At 29.2% G+C, this 20981-nt stretch overlaps 1 protein-coding gene across 1 annotated transcript in view; it reads left to right on the top strand.

Moving 5' to 3' along the window:
* The window catches only part of LOC131840854 (dopamine D2-like receptor), a 180370-nt gene extending 160397 nt beyond the window's left edge, over positions 1–19973 (top strand). Inside the window, exons 2-8 of the mRNA XM_059189052.1 lie at positions 11067–11176; positions 12175–12427; positions 14444–14637; positions 15794–15904; positions 17454–17669; positions 18190–18401; positions 19759–19973. Coding sequence (XP_059045035.1) covers positions 11067–11176; positions 12175–12427; positions 14444–14637; positions 15794–15904; positions 17454–17669; positions 18190–18401; positions 19759–19973 — 1311 coding nt within the window. The remainder of the gene's footprint in view (positions 1–11066; positions 11177–12174; positions 12428–14443; positions 14638–15793; positions 15905–17453; positions 17670–18189; positions 18402–19758) is intronic.
* The last annotated feature ends 1008 nt before the right edge of the window (positions 19974–20981 follow it).

Here is a 20981-nt window from a genome sequence, read left to right as displayed (position 1 = left end):
GTCAACGTCGTGGTTAACGCAACACTTGGCATGTACCTATTTCACTGAAAACGTTTAGAACCCAACGTTGCCAACAGGAGAAAATCTACTAGTGTCTCTAAGATTAATTTCTTCTGCTATAGGTATTCTTATTATTAGAGAAGCAGTCAAAATGTATTTTTATTAGTCAGATTCGAACTTACATACTTTGTAATCGTGCCATAACTATGGTATGACGCTCGCATAATATTCGATAAATTATAAATACATACAAATATTGAGTCAAAACATATGAGACATCCATCTATTATAATTATAATTTATTATATCTTTTGATAATGATAACGATAATGTGCCACATAGTGATTTGATTACGAGTATACTAATGATAAAAAATAAATCCTCTTTTAATTCAATAATGTAATCACAACTTATATAATTTTATTTATGTTTCTCATATAATACGTTTAGTGCAAATATATAAAATCTATGATGTTTGCAAATGATTACAGATTTATAATATTTATAAGATTTATAATAATTACAGCATATTTTATTCAAATAAATAAACAACATTTCGGGGTTAAAATATATGATAAATAAACAAAAATAACTTTATTCTCAATATACTTTTTCTCCTATTTTAAATGGTATATATAAAAATTTATTTAAATTTGTTAAACACTTGTTAACCCTTTAAATACTTTTTGAACAATATTATTATATAATTATATATATGTCTATGACAGTCTCATATGTAGCATTCCCAATAATAAATCCGTTAAGTACATGTACGTATTAATTATTAATAAGAATCTAAAAATATACCATATTAATATTCTTTTAAACAGTTTAAGTTATGAATTAATTTAATAGCCGTATTTCTACCCCCAAGTGCGTTGCTTTGTAACTTTTGTTGCGATTAAAGAGAGAAATCAGATGGTAAAATTAATGGATATGGAGGCATAATATCTTAGTCTACCGGAATAATCTAACGTAGTCCACAGTGACATAATAACTGCTGTCCATCGTAGGTTCATCATTCTATTTGATGTAGATAACAGTTGCCACCTACAATTAAATGGAAAACCTCTTTGTCTTACCAACTATTTAAAAAGAAAAACAATACCAGAAAATATTAAAGAATTCTGCCCTAAAACAAATAAACTAATAATATCGGTAACATTACCTTGTCACAAACATTTTCAATAACTCTAAATGTCAATCATATAACTTAATTTGTTCAAAATAATATTACGGAAAAAGGAAGCCGTATAACGGTGGTGCAGCTAAAATCACTTATGAATGACTGTGCAATATTCGTATATTACCAGATAACGATCATAGCACGTGCACAGAATCTCTCGATTGCTCTTCTCTATAAAACTGCTAAACTGTTGAAATCAATACAGACAGGTACGGAACGAACTTATTGTATTCCAAAAAGTTTATTTTGTACTAGTTGTACTCTGTATACTAGCATACGTGATGGAGAATTTGCCGAACGAAAACGGAAATTGTATTTTGTGTTGCATTGTATTGTGGATTGATATTTTAGCGTAGGTGCCTTCACTGTTATTAGTATCTTTTAGCTGATGTCTCTATTATAAAATAGGTTTTATTGTATTGAAAAAAAATCACTTTGATCTTTATTATAATATAAATAATGATTCCTCTTAACAGCCAGGTTCAAATTGAAAGAAAAAAGTTAGTAATATATTATTATAACTACTACTGTAGACATTCTTGTACTTAATATTACTCGTTCTTATATCACACGGTGCTGCTACTACTACGCTGCTCATTAAATAAATATTACTGTTTAAATCTGCTTTACATAGGTAAGAGAATTTAAAAAATCGGTCTTGTACCTTTTGAATTTATTCATTAGAAAGAAAAATCTTCCCTATTTTTTTAATAACTAAAGTTTTGTAAATATTAATTCAATATTTTAGTAAGTACTGAATATTAATTAAATTGGATGGCAGATATTGTGCCATTACAATATTGCCCAGAAATTTAGTGGTTACATAGAAAAATATTACGACATATAGTTATTGTATGGGGATATTTAACGTGAATAGTTTATATAATTAGTATTATTCAAAGCTAGCGAAATAAAACTAATGTAGAGGCAATACATTATTTTTATTTCGCCAACTTTGAATAGCCACTAAGTTTCGTCGTATATTGCAGCTAAAGAATATTATAGCGCCCGTACTTGGTATTCAAACCGCGATTCCAACCACAAGATTATCAATATATTAATAGAACATGTTATATATTCAGAAAAAGTAGAACATTCTCATCGTATCTTATTTTTGAGATAAATGAGTAGAAATAAACATATGAATAGATCGTTTTAGATAACAGGGACACACAATCAGACGAATATACTATTCCATTTTGAATATTAGTATAACTCAACTGATACGTATTAAGAGTATCTACGTAACTTATGCTTTTCTCCCCTTGATTGACCGAGTAGTCAAGGTAATAAAAGATAACAACTAGAACACACATCACAATTACATTATTAATAAGGATTCTCTGCTATGTTAGTACATTCTCCTGATACAAACTATCTGGCAAATTTCATTAAGATGTAATAAACAGACCGACAAATACATTCCTACTAGAAACATTGGACCTAATTCTAATTCATAAGTGACCCTAATAATGGGTGATTTGCAGGACACGAAGTTGGTGCAAATTTTCAGATATTATTATTGGTTCAAACACCGCGACATTCTGAGCACGCGCGATGCAGCACGTGACAGTATTATTTCAAATTCAAAGGGTAAAAAGCAGAGGCTGTATTAAAAAGGATGGCTCTCTTGTAATAGAAGCCAGGCACGAAATGACGCTACTTCATTGCGATTGGCGGTCGCGATGGGAATAAGGCCTTGCAGCGTTATGCCTGCGTGGGCACTGATTGTTCGTGCGTCGACTCAGAGCTTCTTTTCGGCCAAAAACACCCCTATTACTATTGTAATAATACATTATGGAACTAACCAATGTTGAATACGAAAAATGTTTAAGTGATATAGTGTTGTGGCCGCGAGACTTGCACGATTCTTTTCATTCCCTTGGAAGTCATTATGCTTGCTTATTTATTCTTGTTTCTGATTTACTATATCAGTTTGGACAACCGCAGTGTTTATACAGGTTATCAAAAGTAATAGAGTAAATAACTACCAATATGAAATAAAAATATTTATTGACAATATTATTACAGGAGGGAAAACTAGTGAGTGGTGAAGTACGAGAAAGTACATTAATATAATAGTATATTAATATATACCTATATTGTCTTTTAACTTGCTACTATTAATCAATAATTCTTTATTAATACGATGCAATAAATTGATGAATGAAAATAGTAATTTTAAAATAATATTAATATAGTAATTCATCGTACAAATAAGTGATTAATTACTACGCGCGGTACAAACATTTGTATTCTTGAGTGTGAATGTTTGTATAGGTCTGAGTGTTTTCTATATGTATAATGGACGTATTTACAGAAAAATCTAGAAAAACAAGTTGTATAGTATCCATAAAACAGACTCTGCTTACCTCGGGACTAAACTGTTGGGACTGTGTTAATTATCCAGGGGTATTATTATTATATGTGTATATCGAAATACTTGAAGTTAGTAAGATAACTTTTGTTATTTTTATTACTGATTACTGACTTTGAACCGTTTTACGTTATACTTTTCAGATGTTTTTAATAAAGGTTCAATTTAAATATAGATATTTCATTAATTATATTATAGATTATATCTTTGGATCACGTTTAGTCGAATAATATTGGTTAAAACACCATTTAGTTAAATGTTTTCAAAGTGGAAATACGAATATATTTTTTTATCTATGTTATATCATATAGTAATATTGATTACGTGTTTGCGCAGTTTGTATGAAAATTTATATTTAGCCTTAGCTTCTTTTGCAAAATTTGTTTATGATGAGGGCTATAAGTAATAATCAGATTAGATAACCAACAAATCGCAAGAATTATCGTGCTCAGACCCAGTAATCCGCGAAACTTCATAACCACAACAACGTTATAATCGTGATTGATATAGAGATACGTAGATACTAATATATAAACCCAAAACATCAATCGAAGCCTAATCGAATACGTGTCCTGAATAGTTATTCATTGCAGGGTTGAAACAAGATCTCTCCTCAGTAGGGATGCTTTTATACAGACATGATTATCGAATACAGACTTTAAATAGAAACAGTACATTTATATTTTTACAAATAAATGTACTTGTGTGTAATAATAATTTATAGAATCTTATAGGTACTCACCGTTGCAATAAAATATGTCACAAAAGGTACCTACATCATAACGTAAGTTCCTGCCACTATGATTGTATAATCATTTCTAATCATTTTCAAATATAGTTTTACTTTTAAATTACGTAAGTAGATATCGAAACAATATAAAAATGACATAATTATAAAAAACCAATGTATGTCTTTGCCTGAAGAAATAATAAATTACAAAATAAATATTCTTGCTAATATTGTTTCCCAAAGTAGCATACTATCAGTAGATTATATATGATTAGATTTAATAGTGGGTTAAATCTTCCACTTGTCAGGAAGAAACTCGAAAAATACACTTTAAAGGATTTTAACGATTAAAGCAATTCCTCAGTATTCTTTGGTATAGTGAGAATCGAGTGATTTAAATGACGTTATATTATATATTATATTATTAAATTTAAAAGAACCAGTTCTGTATGACTTTTTAATATAAAACATTTAACAGAATATTTATATTCAGAGGTAGTTAATGTTTTATTATTGTAATTTTCAATAAATTAACTAAAGTGTCGAAAAAGGATTTATTCTTACTCAAGTCGAGAACGGAAGATGACGCCGAGAAAAGGTAAGTAAAATAAGATTTATGGAGACCACCCCACCGAAACAGTAAAATAGTCATGACCTACTTATTTTCGGCGCGGAATGTAACGGCACCCTATTTTCGGCATAAGTCTGACAATTTCTCGATCTAACTTCGAGATAGTTGGCGTCACAACCGTAAAAGTGACTATTACCGAAAGCAACCTCGTAAAGTGATTCTCGGAATAGTTTTCGCTGATAAAATGCACGATTATTGCTTTGCGGAATATTTTATGTATATACCGATAATGATAATTGTCATATATGTAAATGATCATGTATAAAATTTTTATAATATAATATAAGAGGAACTTTGTAGCCTTCGCGTAGCTACGAAGTTCCTCTTAAAATATATTGCGCTATTATTAAGCGTATATTTTTAATAAATGATGTATTTATACAAAATTAACCATGATAACTTATTATTTTTAAGCACAGAACTTAAAGTATTATTAATAACGTATCGGTATGAAAATGAATAGACGAAAAATTAAAAAATAGTAATTGTAAAACCTACCGAAACCACGAAAACATTAAGATAAAATTCCGGAATTAAAATGAATTAAACTTTTAATATACGTATATATTAAAAGTACATTTTAATGCATTATGTCAGGAATTTTATCTTAATAATGTCTACAAAAATTAAAATAATATTTAATACCAAGTGATCATGTTCATCCCGAACATGATCAATTTAATTCGTATTGCTCTTATGATTCGAATGAATTAATTTTGCTCCATAAATAATCAATACAGAAAGTTCAGTCTTAAACATTGTATAGTCTGAACTTGTATGTACTTTAGTCGAGTTTTATAGTAGTTTATAACTCAAGTTTGCGCCTTAAATGCATTATTTTCAACTTTCTATATAGTTGTAACTAAGTATATGACTTCAACGTATTGTTCTGATTCAGTTTATAGTTCACTCTCAGCTTTTATTTAAAAAGGTGCAATACTTTACGGGGACGCAAAACTTCATGTTTACTCGAATCTCGATGCACAGTCCAATACATATTTCTAATGACTCCTTTTATTTAATCGTGAATTCTTTTATTTCGTAAGCTTTATGTTTAACTCATAACTTCTTAAATATTTGATTTTACTGTTAAAGTAAAATTAAATATTAAAAACCCTCCCGAGATAGAAGGAACTGAGTACTAAAAGCAAATACCCGGTATGTATGTATGTCATTAAACTCTCGTTCAGCACTGTGAGGACAAATAAGCATAGAACCCATCTGATAGTATAGAATTGCTGTTCAGAGGTTAAGATCGAGTAAATGATCGCTTCAGAAATAGAGATTCTTCAGAGTGGGCAACCCGTCACAGATCCTGAAAGACTTAGTATTATATACAATTCTACATTCATATATAGTTATTTCAGTCCTAATAAATAGAGACGGCATTGTTACTAATGCGGACTGATATTATGATTAATTGCAATATTTCCTATTAGGTTCCTAGTTCTCCGTAGGCTCCTATTGTATATGATATTGGTTGATTGTAGATGAAATTGTCAGGATGGACTAACCTGACTTCCTACTTATAATGTATCATCCATCGGTGCCCCACCAGCGTATACCATTAATGCTGACGAGAGGACATTTGAGGCATTTTAATATATGTACATGTTGACTTACAGGTTACAATCCAGAAGGTTTTCTTCGAAATTGTTATTATGTATATTTGGCTATATATATAATCAAAATAGAAACAATAAAATACTTTTATAAACCTGTCCTCATAATTTATTATTATTTTCTTCCAAATACTTGTCTTACACAAGCAACATTGTTGTTGACAAATGTAGATAACAACCTTTGCAAAATATACAAATCTAAGATAATCCTACAAGACACTATTGGCTCACGAAAACCACATTTCTTTATTAGCATCTTGTTTTTAACGTCAATATATGTTTCACAAAGAATTTTCATTTGTTTATTACACAAACCACATTATTTTATTTAAATATAACGTTTATAAGGGTTCCTTAGTAGCTTTGTATTAGTGTTATGTATTATTTAGTCAGTAGTAGATTTAAATAGGGCTAACAAATAAATTTATTTTTCTTTTACCCACAACGAATGTACAATAAATACCGTTTCATACCATACTTTTTACCCTAGGTAAGAAATCTATAGCATGGCTTGTCTCAAAGACCATTTAATATTTTTTATTAATAAAATGTATAAGCCATAAATATAATAACTAAAGCATATAAGTATTGTTCAATTATAATATGTTTTGTTATTAATATCTGTTTATATAAGTATCAAAGATTTTTCAGTATATTTATTTAGCAAGTAATACCTATTCACACTTCATGCTACATACTTAAGACGCTATCTTTCGCTTAATATTAAGAAAAATAACAAGGAAATTTGTCATCAGACAAATATAGTTTCTAGGAAGCATCAAAGTACACGTACACCTTTGGGAAAAAAACTAATAAAAAAGCGGGCAACACAAAAGATAGGGGACAATGGATGCCCGACGGAAGTTGGTCTCGATACCGGATGTTGTCAGATGACACAGCTAGTAAATTCGACATTCACTAGTACCTCCAAAAAAAAACATGTATATGGAAGCAGTATTTTAATATTCCTTATTTTTAATACAAGAATTCCTAAATTTCTCATGTGCACATGTCTAATATCATCATAATTTCAGTACAAATTTATGAATACAACTTGCCTTTTAATGTAAAAACACATAAGACTCTTAAGTGAGAAGTAGGAACAATAAGGGTCACTTTAAATATAAAATTATTTGCGATCATTTACCCCGTTTTCGACGGAAATAGTCCAATGACAAATTATTCGTTTTACACGCAATCTAATAATGACAACACCTTTATAAAGTTCATATTACCCTTTTAAATTTAGTATAAACTTTAATTCACTAAAATTTTTTAAATCTCTGGTACCAATGTGACTATTATAAATTAATACTTAGAATTAAAAAATAACAGAATAACTAAAATTAATTTAAGGTAACTAAAATATCAGATAATATTCTTATTAAATTTACTTAAGACGACATATAATATAATGTACAATATTTTTTAGCTGATTCTTATATTCATTACAACAAAAAAATTATTATTTTTATTAATTTGCTGCATTTAAGTAAGATCTAATAATTAAAAAATCTAAAAATTATATATATATATTTATTAAAAATAATAAATATATCATATATAATAATAATAAGATAATAATATATATATATATATATATATATATATATATATATATATATCTATGAGATATAAAAACCTAGACAAATTTATATCTAGCTTAGCATGGTATATATGCCGTAATAATATTAATCATTGACTACTTCCGTTTAAGTTACTTCAAACATTGACACGTCAATGTCGATAAAATTATAGTTATAACAAAAAATATCGACCAAAGTTCGACAAAGTTAAACAAAGTTTCCATATACTTACGCATCCTCTTGCGTCGACGTTGTGCGGTTATGTCGCAATATTTTTTTGTTATCCAAACATAATCGCTATCTATATATACAATAAGGCTTGCCCTGTCTCACTGTCTGATCTATTAACGCACTGTATACACCACTGAGGAAAGAAACAAATTTTATGAAATAATAAAAACCGTGCCGGCCTTTACAGCTTCACCGGATGAAATTCGAAGTGCAGTGGATATTCGAAACTCGCGAAAGCACTTACAGGGCGACTGACAGCCAACTGTTGCTTAACGGATACGACTTTAATCTGAGGGCATCTAGAGGTTTGAAACTAGGCAACAGGAGAATAATAATATATAAACAAAATCCCGATATAAGTGTCTAACAGAATACCGCATACAACAATGTGTCTAAAATAATAAAATCTTGACTACATCCTAATATATTTAAGTCTATAAGAAAGGGTTTCCTAAAATGCAACAGGCAACGAAAACTAAAGCCATTGATTTCACGCAAGCGAAGTCGTGGCAAATAACTAGTGTAATATAAAGTACTGTGTGTGTTATGGAAGAAATTGTTTTTGCACATAATTTACCTACTGTAACATCAGAAATAAAATATTATCTCATGACACGACAAAACAAATGATATGTACGAGTAATAATTATTTGTTACTTGCTTTGTAATATGTCATCTGATAACGTTAATGGTATTATAGGTTAATATAATATTTACATTATAATCATTAGGTACAAGCATTTTATTATATGTAAATTATATTTCTTAACGTACACATTTAAACATAGTTGAGTTGGCCACGATTTCTTTCATTTAATGTCTTATGAATACAATTAACTGTTTTAAAATTCGAATATAGAAGAATGTAGGTTTGCTATATTTAGATGATACATAGATTTTTAGTAAAACTAATGATTATCTGGGATATCCTGATGTATGACTATAAAAATCTCGCGTAGTAATATTATTTTTTCTTTAAGAAATATGACTTACTCCAACTTAATACAGGATAAAAATACAATGGAGTGACCCTGAATATGTCTATCTATACTTAACATACCTACTTTCATTTATTTAGGATTGTAATGTAATGAGGAAGGTTTTAATTATTTCCATGTGTAAATGCAACATATATTTCACCAATTTTACGAGTTATATACCATGTGTTTTCTATGTAAGTCTATGTATTTGTATCAGTCATCTAGTACCCACAACACAAGCTTTAGCTAGCTTAACTTGGGTCTAGATGGCGCTGTGTGAATTGTCCTAAGATTATAGATTATTATTAGATTATCATTATTGTACCAGTAGCTATTAACAACGAATACCTTCGACAGTATTCTATGCGGTTAAAGCTGAATAACAAGGATTGGTCACAACGTTTGCCAGATCAACCAGTAGTATATACATATATTTTTTTAATATAATTCTGAACAACATTTACTTATTTAAAAGAGCAACATACAAATTTCTTGTTTATTCTTCTTGATTAGTCTGCGATGTAGAAAAAAAAATATGACTATTCAAAAGTGTATGTTTTAAGTATTTTAATAAAGATTATTTCTATTTTTATAAAATTGTTACATCTATACTATATTTGTATATCAATTTGAAAAGTTCTAAATTATTTACGTATTATAATAGATATATAGAACTATATATAACAGTATAAGATCACGGGTTATTACTCGTGACTGTAAGTTATGTAATATCTATTGACATTGATTTGAATGTTAATTGACGTCAATTGGCCTATTTACGAGAATTAAATTATATTTTTCGTGTAATGAAATCTTCTTTGAAATCTTAACTACAGTTTTATTTTAAAGTAGGTGACTAGCTCGGAACTTCGTCTCTTTGATTCCACATACAAATTATTATACTCTTTTTTAACTTTATTCTGGTCAGTATATTCGAACAAAATCACGTATTATGAACTAACTTCCTTACTTATTATATTTTTTTTATATGTAGTATTACGAATGTAAGTCAGTAAAATATACATCAATGATTATTTATACATTTAACACAAGTCATCAATAGTAGCGATCTTTATACATATTTTCAACGACACATTGAACCCAATATCCTGTCCACTGCCGTATGTAAAAGCAAACTAAATGGGCGACATTGCTACTGCGGACGGAAAGAAATAAGAATTTCTACGACTTATTTTAGGGAGGTTGGACAATTTATGTCTTCAGATATTCTCATTCAAAAGATACTGCAATAACAAACATTTTTGGGTGAACTTGACTAATATATTATACAAATAAATATACAACTTACTAGTTGTTTACTTTACATTTAAAATAGATTACTTTTTATTATATTTATATATTCTAGATATTTACATTTCAAGTTATATGCATCTATTAATGAGGTTTATTTTATTTTTAGAATATTTCAAAACTTAACAACATATCAAATATCCGGTGAAATTATGATATTTATATGTTACCTTCTTTATATATTATAGGAATAATATAATATATACATTAAATAACAGCTCACTAAGAATTCATACCGTATTCTAATAAATCCATCCACATAGTATAAAACAGAAAAAAATATTGACATTAGTAGAAATAAATAAATAATAAAAAAAATTTTAACTTAGAATGTGGTATGGAACTAAACTACTCATTTATAAGACTACTTCTCATTATTATTATTATTAATCATATCTTTTTTTCTTTGCAGGTAAACGGTTCGTGGGGCTTGCCGGCCTTTGTGTGTGATGTGTATATTGCGATGGACGTTACCTCCTCCACTTCAAGTATTTTCAACTTAGTCGCCATCTCTGTTGATAGGTAAGACATTTTATACCTATATATATAAACATATATTTTTCTAATAATATAAGTATGGCCAATAAACTGTACAATAGCAAGCCGTAATACTACCAGTATTGTACTGTGTTACCTCAACATGATTAATTACATTACATGATTCAGGAAGATGATCAGGCGTTATGAATTATTTTACAGTATGATAAATTTATTATCATTTTAAATAAAGAATCATCAAAATCAGTTAAAATTTAATGAAATATGTGAAAGAAATATACAAAACCCTCTTTGAGCAGTCGGATGGTAAAACACATAGTCACTATTGCTTTTCATCCCAGTAGTCTCCTATTTACCTTTTAGAAGCGGGGTGTTAGGCATTATTGAGCTTTAAGCTAGTACCCATAACACAAGCTCTGCTTAGCTTGGGACTAGATGGCGCTGTGTGAACTATTACTATTATTATTATTACCACATGTATAATTGGAAAAAGTCAACATTCATTGATAAATCATCGTTTTATAATTAACAATTAAATCTAACTATAATATAAACTAACGGTCTACGTGATGGCAAGCGTCGCCTACGTATTTTTTTAAACGAAGGTGGCAATGAATCATATGGCTCTTCCGATTCTAAATAGTTACCATAGCCCATGAACGCCTGAAATACCAGGGGTATCACGTACATATTGCAGACCCTTAAGAAACCTTAATAAGGGTATATTATATCTTGAAAAACCTCACAATGTAATTTCTGGAGAAAACCTCGGCAGATAGTCTATTCCATAATCCTATATGAACAGCACCGCGAATTTACGTCATCATATAACGCAAGAGACTCTTGTCTTGCATTTCTAGGTGCCTAGGTAACTTGTAATTTAATGTCATATCTGATATTTCAACCGAAATCAAACTACTCGGTGGCTTAAATAAGTAAAATTGAAATACCTACGGAAACGTCTCCATTCAAAGTCTATATTTGGTGAAATATATCCTTATTTATTCCAATCTATCCCTCAGGTATATAGCAGTAACACAACCAATAAAATACGCAAAACATAAGAATAACCGGCGGGTGTGGTTCACCATTGTTCTCGTATGGCTGATATCAGCCGCCATCGGTGCACCTATTGTGTTGGGTCTGAACGACACGCCTGATCGCAACTTCGACGAATGCCTCTTCAACAGTCAGAACTACGTTATCTACTCATCATTAGGATCTTTCTATATACCTTGCATCATGATGATGTTCCTCTATTATAATATTTTTAAGGTAAGATACAAAAGAATATTATTTATTACTAATCTTTTCACATGTTTAATTAATAAGAAATGCCAGCTACCGTCTAATGCTAACCCACGGTGGTGTATCACCCGATATTATTAGGTACTTCTTTTTCGCTCAATGTTAATTAAGTTCTTATTTTTGCTCGGTTCTTACAAGCTGTAGTATGTTGTTTAATAGTCTAAAACATACTTATTTCTTAGCTGTTAACTAAAATCAGTTTTATTTTTAAATTAGAATAACAGTTCCAGGGAATATATCACAGAATAAAAAAAAATATTGCATAGTTATGTGCCAATACTACACTATGATTTTGAAAGATACACTGGCATTTGATAAATATAATCAGAAATACAGTTTGATTAATATAATTTTATATAACTGTCTCTCTCTTTCTAATATACCTATGTATTAAGTGCATGAAACTATTTAATACTGTATAAATAGAGAAATAGGTACGCGGTGTAGGAAACAAGAATAGAAAGCAATATAGCAGATTTGATAAGTAGTATTACATTAACGTTAAGCCTTTTTAATGAATGATGTTCTAAAAATATTTGAGAAGAGGAAAAATTTTTAAATATTATATGTAATATTAATATAGAAAGCGAATGATATAATTTAAAAATAGCTTTGTAATATCAACGCCTACAAGTTTTTTGTGAGCCAAAAATATTTTCGCTACCAAATTGTTCCATAGAAAAAGTATTAATAGATAATAAATATTTTTTGTCTGTGATTATAAGAAATTCATAACATTACACGCACCTTGCTCTGTTTTCGCTCGTATTGTTCAATATTGTAATAGGATATTTTACACAATCTGTACAATATCTATGCGGTCTATATCTACTCATTTTACGAAATAAAACATTTCCTGTAGATACATTTTTTTATTATATTTCATTCATATTAGAATTAAATATGTGCTAATATTTATCAAAAATGTATAATTGTGATTAGTACTGGCAAATAAATGATACCTTTAGCATCTTTTCGTATTTATCGTCTCTAAGAATTTACTGTAATAACTTCTGTGTGAAGTTATTACAGTATATTCTTATTACAGTAGAGTACTTATTACAGTACCTACTATTAACCGGGCGTTTATAAGTTAAGACTTAATTTTAATAATATACTTTCATTCTTAAATATAATATGGATTGTTATGGTATGGCATCATAAAATTAATCAGGTACTCATTTACCGATGACGGATGTAACAAAAAGTGGGTTCTTCATCTACATTATCTACAGCGATCTACTGTATGAAGAGTCGTGACTCATTAAGAGAGAAATTCAAAGAGGCAAATATTCTCACCGTTGCTTCTCAATTTATATATTCAAATATCCTATATGTTCATAAAAATCTTAACTTATTTCCAAAAAACAGCAATATTCATAATATTAATACTAGATTTAAAGACAAACTTGCTGTCCCCAAGTATCGTTTAGAAAAAGTCAATAGGTCTTTTATGGGAATAGGTATAAAATTTTACAATAAGATACCAAAGGATATATTGGAATTACCCTTAAATAAATTCAAAACATCTGTTAAATCATATTTACTAAGCAAGGCCTATTACTCACTAAACGATTACTTGATTGACGAGCGTGCATGGCAATAGTTTTCATGTTCGGGATTTTCATTTAATGTTAGACATAGACACCTATATAAATACCTATGCATTGTAAATAAACTGGATTTTAAAAAAAAAGTAATTCAATTGAATTTCATGCCAGTTCTTCTCAATTGGATCTATATACCGAAATGGACGGTAGGGAAAAAAAATTATAATGTAAAAACTTGACGTTCATAAGCGGCTAAAATGTCCTACATGAATAAATGATTTTTGAATTTGAATTTGAATTTGACATTCATTGGTACCTAAATGAGTAATAAATATCTATGATCCTGGCGATGTTACACATTTTCTTCACTAAAACATGACGTAAAACTATCATTTTTACATTATAATAATATAATGTAATTAATATCCAACAGGCATTAAGAAATCGAGCGAAAAAACAGCGTGCCGCTAAAAAACCTCCTATATCTGGGGATCCTACGACAGGTGCTACAGCGGCTGTGGTCATAGAAAATGTAGCACAAACAAGAAGGCTAGCCGAAACTACGCTACACGATGATAGACCTACTAATACTGGTTCCGGTAGCAATGAGGATGATCACGAGGATAGGTAAATAAACAATATTTAAAACTTTACAAACTGTTTACAAACATGAAATGACGGGATATCTATCGTGATTGTTTTTTACAAGCTTCCTATTACTTCGAAGCCATTACCAGTTCAAGTCAATTGGGGTCATGCTTTAGCATTGTCACGGTAAATATTTCGTTAATGTTAACACTGTTAAATGGCAATAACAATTAATAATTTTATAAGGACAAATTAATAAAGTAATGTCCGAATGTTCGACTCGATGCAGTTTATTTTATTGTATTTCATAAAATATAGTTGCGATTTCTAAAACTAATTAAGAGAATTGACTTCTTTTTAGATAAGGTATGTCGTTATTAATGTAGATTTTTTATATAATAAACTAATATAAATTCTTGGAATATTAATAATGCTGTAGTTCAGCATTATTCGGAATTTTACTTTTGTACTATATACTTGTCCCTTTTTGGTATTTTCACCAAATATTTGGATACCTTGCCCTATGGAATGTCTTAATTTTCGAGCAATGAAGGCAAAGAAATGGAAGGTGGTTATCATACTGACTGACAAATCCTATTATAGCATTCTTGGGGACCTTCCTATTTCTATAAAGTTGTAAATATCAATAATGGAATACATAAATTCATATATAATCATTATTAATCATAAAGTACTTACAAATAAATGTAATATGTAGTTAGTTCTTAATAACGAGTAGATCGTTATTATGTAGGTATTATGTAATTGAAGATCCCTCTTTCGGTAAACGCCTCCTCCATCCTACTCCAAGCTTCATATTTTTGCAGTATACTTAATAAGGTTATTTATAAAATAAATAATATTTAATAACTAATTTCTAGATGAAGGAATTTGTATCATAGAAAGAATTATTTAATGAATATATTATAATACAATTAATCTTTCAAAGTATATAGTATATATCTTCAAAATAGATCTTAAGGTATTTTCCTAAAAATACATTTAAACATGTCTGTATTCTTACAGAATAAAACACAGCGAATCTTAACTTGTACTAAATTAAAATGTACATTTCTTAAATTACATATTCTATAAAACTATGTATAAGCATTAGTAAGTAACTAAGTATTATTTTCTTCAAACTAAATATACGCTTAGGTATACCAAAGACTTATAAGCAATGTTATTTGGACAGCTTTGACAATAGATCGGCGGATCTAGAAGCGGATGCTGACGACTGTCATGTCATACCCAATGATAAATCAACGGAGTTCATGCTAGCAACTGTTGTTGAAGAAACCGCAAAGTATGTTCATTTTTCAATAAATAACATATATTTACATTACTACTGACACGAAACAATAAGAAAAGGAATTAATAACAGTATTGGCAAGTTATCTAGTTTGTAAACTGTGGTTTAGTTTGAAGGGTGTTAAATGGCAGTGAGGTTACAGAATATAGAGACAGGGTATCTTAGTCCTCAGGATTAGAAGTAGGAGTACTGGCATGGGCACCACATGACATCGTGTTGTATAATGGCGATGATTGTCACTTACTATTAGGTGGGCTAGTAGTTTGCTTACTATTCCAGTTGCATGGAACCAACGTAAACTTAATGTAGGTATAATTTATAATTTAAATTCTTATTAATAAATAATAATATTACTTTTAGTATTTTTTTTATTAACACAAATAAAAACTAATAATATGAAAATACTGTAATAAGATTAACATGAAAACATCAATAGAACAATTTTTACGAATATATTATTATTTAGCAATAGTCCTGCCATGCCCAATGCAGCTAGTAATGGTTTAACTAACTACTAGTGGTCCCTGATATTACTTATTCCATTAAAATATTTGTTAGTAAAAAAATAGTAGTATTGTGACAAATACGGTAATGTTTTGTTGAAAGTCTTCGAAAGGAAAAACGATAAATACAAATCCAATTAAAGATTGATACGCTCCTAAAGAGAATACTAAAAGACACGCTTTAAGAAACGGGAAGTTCTTTAACGAGTCCATAAAGATTCTGATTATTCAATCAATCAGACTACTTGAAGGACCAAAAGAACTCAGAAGCCATTGACTTCTCACTTAATCAATTACGTAAAGTCAAGTAAAAAGTAAAAAATAAAACGGAGAACGGATCTGGGATGTTTAACTTTTATGGCTTTTTCTGTTTTTTTTATATCTCAAGTTTTTATAAAGTTTGATATTAAAAAGTTGATATTATGTGATATGGTAATAACATTATCGATACAAATGAAAATATTATTAGTATAGTTGCATTCTACGACAATAAACCAATATTAACTAATTTGACAATTTTATTATTTATTTTCTATTTGTCAATATAAGATATATTGTGTACACGTATTTTATACTATAATAACCTTCATTTAAATTTAGTAGTTTAAGTTTGATTAAGAAACGATTATTCAAAGATTTTCCAAACTTTCACGTTATATTGGACTAGCAATCGTCTTCGCAGGGGTCTTTTACAAATATTTCCATTTCTCATCCTTATTTACTATAATATTCTTGTAGTATACATATAAATCATCCTCTTGAATTATTGTATGTACTTGTGAAAACTGGATTAAAATTCGTTTCGTAGTTTAAGAGATTTAAGCAGTCAGCTACGGCAACTTTATATTTGTGTAAACATTCATATTTGTGTAATATTATGATCACGTGAAATTAAATTAGTTTTTCAACTTTTATAAAGTTAAAAAAACCTATCTGTAATAGACTTACAAATTACTGAATATAGTTTTTATATCTTATGTATAGAAATATTATTAATCTCTTACATATCTTAGGCCTTAATACACTTAATATTTTCGCAGCACTCCAAAGAAAAGTTTGAAGTCGCAACCTCCCGATCCCAACGGCAATAATGATTCAGGATACGCACCGTCCAATCTGGAAGACACCATCAGGGAGCACATGTCCCCTCCTGGTTCACCCAGCATGAAAGATGCTACAATACTTAAGAACATGGGATGTGATGGCTCAAAGTGGAAGAAAAATGGGAAGGCGGCAAGAGTGGTCACAGATTCGAGGTAATATCAAATTTCTTTAGTTTACTTGACACCTTGTAGTAACTAATTGAATCAATATTGGTAAAGTACGTCGATATTGTAATGAAATTACAATATATTTTTTATAAATCTCTTTCTTCAAAAAAATTCTTTCTTTAAAATAGGTTGATACGATACATATAATATGATATGGTTGCAATGAAAACCGACGAATCTCCGTTATTTATCTTTAAAAGCTTCTACAATAAGACCGAATTATAGTTACAAGACTGAGAATTAGTGTTTCTTTTTTTTTGTATAAATGTTTTTTATTTTGGTCGTCAAATTGGCTATGTATAACAAAAGTTTAATAGATCTATACAACCGATAAATTGACACCTAAGGAGGCCAGTTATGTTTATTAGTACAACATGATAGTGTTCTATCAGTTGTCAAACGGAGTCTAGTTATTCCTAGACACTTTACACAATAGATTAGACACCGAATTAAAACATCGTGTTGCTAAAAAAATTCCCATCAATTAATCTTTACTATTTTCTAGAAGTGTTTCGTTGGCCGTTCGTTCTGAAGACGATCACGAGGCTAGCACATATGATGTTAGAGACGGTTCATCAGCTAAAAAAGAAAGAAAAGCCAGTGCAGCCACTGCCCGATTTACCATTTACAAAGCTAATAAAGCCAGCAAGAAGAAGAGGGAAAAGTCATCAGCAAAAAAAGAGAGAAAAGCTACAAAAACGTTGGCTATCGTTTTGGGTATGTATTAGATCAATATCTTTTCTGTCTGAAGTTCATATTATGGAGACTGAGTAATGATTGTGCCTTATACTGAGAAAAGATATACGTTATATCCAATGGAAAGTGTCAAACCACCTTATTAGCGCCGCACAGTGTCGTGTTAAGTGTCATGCCTCCATTGCACTTAATTAATATAAATTTGCACTTTACCAAATTTTATAGTACCATCCATTGTTAAATATACATATTACATATATTCTAATCATATCGCATTAAATAAGAAAGAAGACGCAGGATAACGATAATAATGTAAGTTTCTATATCTAAAGAAATCTCATGGGTGTATCGGAGCTCCACGAAACGCGCATTTTATGCGTATTGACTTCCTATCTCCATATTATCTTATGAGCCGCTTTACTCCCTGAAGTAGAATATGCCAGAATCTCTATTTAGCTATCTCCAGGTCTATTAGCATACAATACCTACTTATCTTTTGTATAATCGATTAATGTATTTTCTTTTAATAAAATGTATTTTCTTTTTTATATTACACTTGAACTTATTAGCTGAACTTAATACAAGCAGTTTTGAATACATGCTAGTATATACTATAGAGGATAAAAAATTACTAAAGATTATTATAATTATAATCGATAATTACAGGCATAATTCTTAAACTTTACTTAAAATATTTTAAGTATATTTGACATTCTATTCATTTAAATAATGATATTAATAATCTAGAACAATTCATACAGTGCCATCGAGACCCAGCTAAGCAAAACTTGTGTTATAGGTACTAGACAACTGATACAAATAGTTAAATAATTTTTTGTACTTAACATAGACAGTATCCAGACCAAAACAAACAATAATGCCCATAAATACAAATCTCTACACCATGCTAATGCATGAACCCGCGCCCATCCAAACTAAAATAGTGGGCTAAACTACTAGACCACCGAGATCATTATAGGGTATCTATACCCTAGTCTAGTATGAACTTAGTCGTCCAGAATAACACACATCAACACATGCAAGATACCACGGATAGGATGACGTAATATCCGCACTTGATTTATTTTTTTATGTTTCTGATCATCTTTGTAGTATTAAAGCAGTAAATTGTAAGTTTATATTTTTACAAATTAATGACATAATTTTACAGTAAATCTTACTACGGTCTACATAATAAGAACTTCAAAGCCTATAATTACAAAGTTCACTTTACTTATAATTCTCGCAACTGACCTTTAGATAATGCTGGTGGATTCTATAAACAATTTGAAACTTCTACTAAAGGTTTTACCATAAATTAAAGTTGTATATTCTCAAATATGTATCAGAATGAGTAATTTCTAATTCTTACTTACAGGTGTTTTCTTGTTCTGCTGGGCGCCATTTTTCACGTGCAGCGTTTTGGGTGCTCTATGCGACAAATTCCAGCTGCCGTTTTCCCCGGGTGTAACCACATTTATACTAACCACGTGGTTGGGTTACATAAATTCCTTCCTCAACCCCGTCATATACACTATCTTTAATCCTGAATTCAGGAAGGCCTTCCGTAAAATACTAAAATGCGGTACCTAGCCTTTAGATTATTTGGTCGTCTTCACACAGTAGATCTCGTCTCGTCAAAATAAAGCTCTCATATAACTTTTTTTCCTACTTAATAATTCTATCTTTCACACATATAGTACTTTAAAATTAAATCAATTCTTGTTTCTCTATATATCTCTCTCTATCTCCTTTTGTCTCTAACATTATATTACATTATATGTAATAGTATTTTTATAAAAGTCATTAAATATCCATCTTCATATTATTATTTTCATAATTGCTAATCCTAATTCGCAAATTGAATCTTGATTGAAACTGTCAAACAAATATCTTTTCGGAGAATAAATCGTATTATCTATCCTCATCTATTACTGATTTAATATTTCACTAGGAATTATATATAACAACGAAATATTAGTTCTAAATTCTTAATTTATTATGAGATCTACTAGACGACCAAATAATAATCACTAAAATTGTCAAAACATCATTGTAATGTGATAATTCAATAATGTAGCGTAATTATCAAGGATGTTAATATTATATTATAATTATAGCATATCATGCGCAGGTATATAAAATAATGTGGCAAGATTTAGTAAATAATGATTCATTTAATAAATTTTATCTTAATAACTTTAATGTAAGAATATGAGACTTATTAGTGCTTTGCGCTTCTGTAAATAAGAAAATAATCTAGTCAATGATCAGTATTACATAGGTTTATATTTGTAATTGATTATGCCAAATTTAATAGCGATATTAAGAAGCTTTAGTTCGTTTAAGGTTGTGATTATTTTAATTTTTAATTGGTAGAAAACATTCACCATTCACTATTGTTGTATCATACTATATTATATTATATACTTATGTATATTAGAAAGCATGCCTCTTCGTAAATAATGTAAAATATTATGTGTAAGTAATACTAAAATAGTTTATAAAATAGACATGTATTACATAACACCAAAATTGATATTGTAGGTAATAAAATGTTTTCATTTTCATATTACAGTGTAACTTTATTTCTTCTGTACA

Source organism: Achroia grisella, unplaced genomic scaffold (assembly GCF_030625045.1).
Source record: "Achroia grisella isolate CSIRO2021 unplaced genomic scaffold, CSIRO_AGI_Agris_v1 utg1063, whole genome shotgun sequence".
Lineage (NCBI taxonomy): Eukaryota > Metazoa > Arthropoda > Insecta > Lepidoptera > Pyralidae > Achroia > Achroia grisella.
Note: the sequence above shows the minus strand (reverse complement) of the source record. Positions and strands in the feature narration are given on the sequence as shown.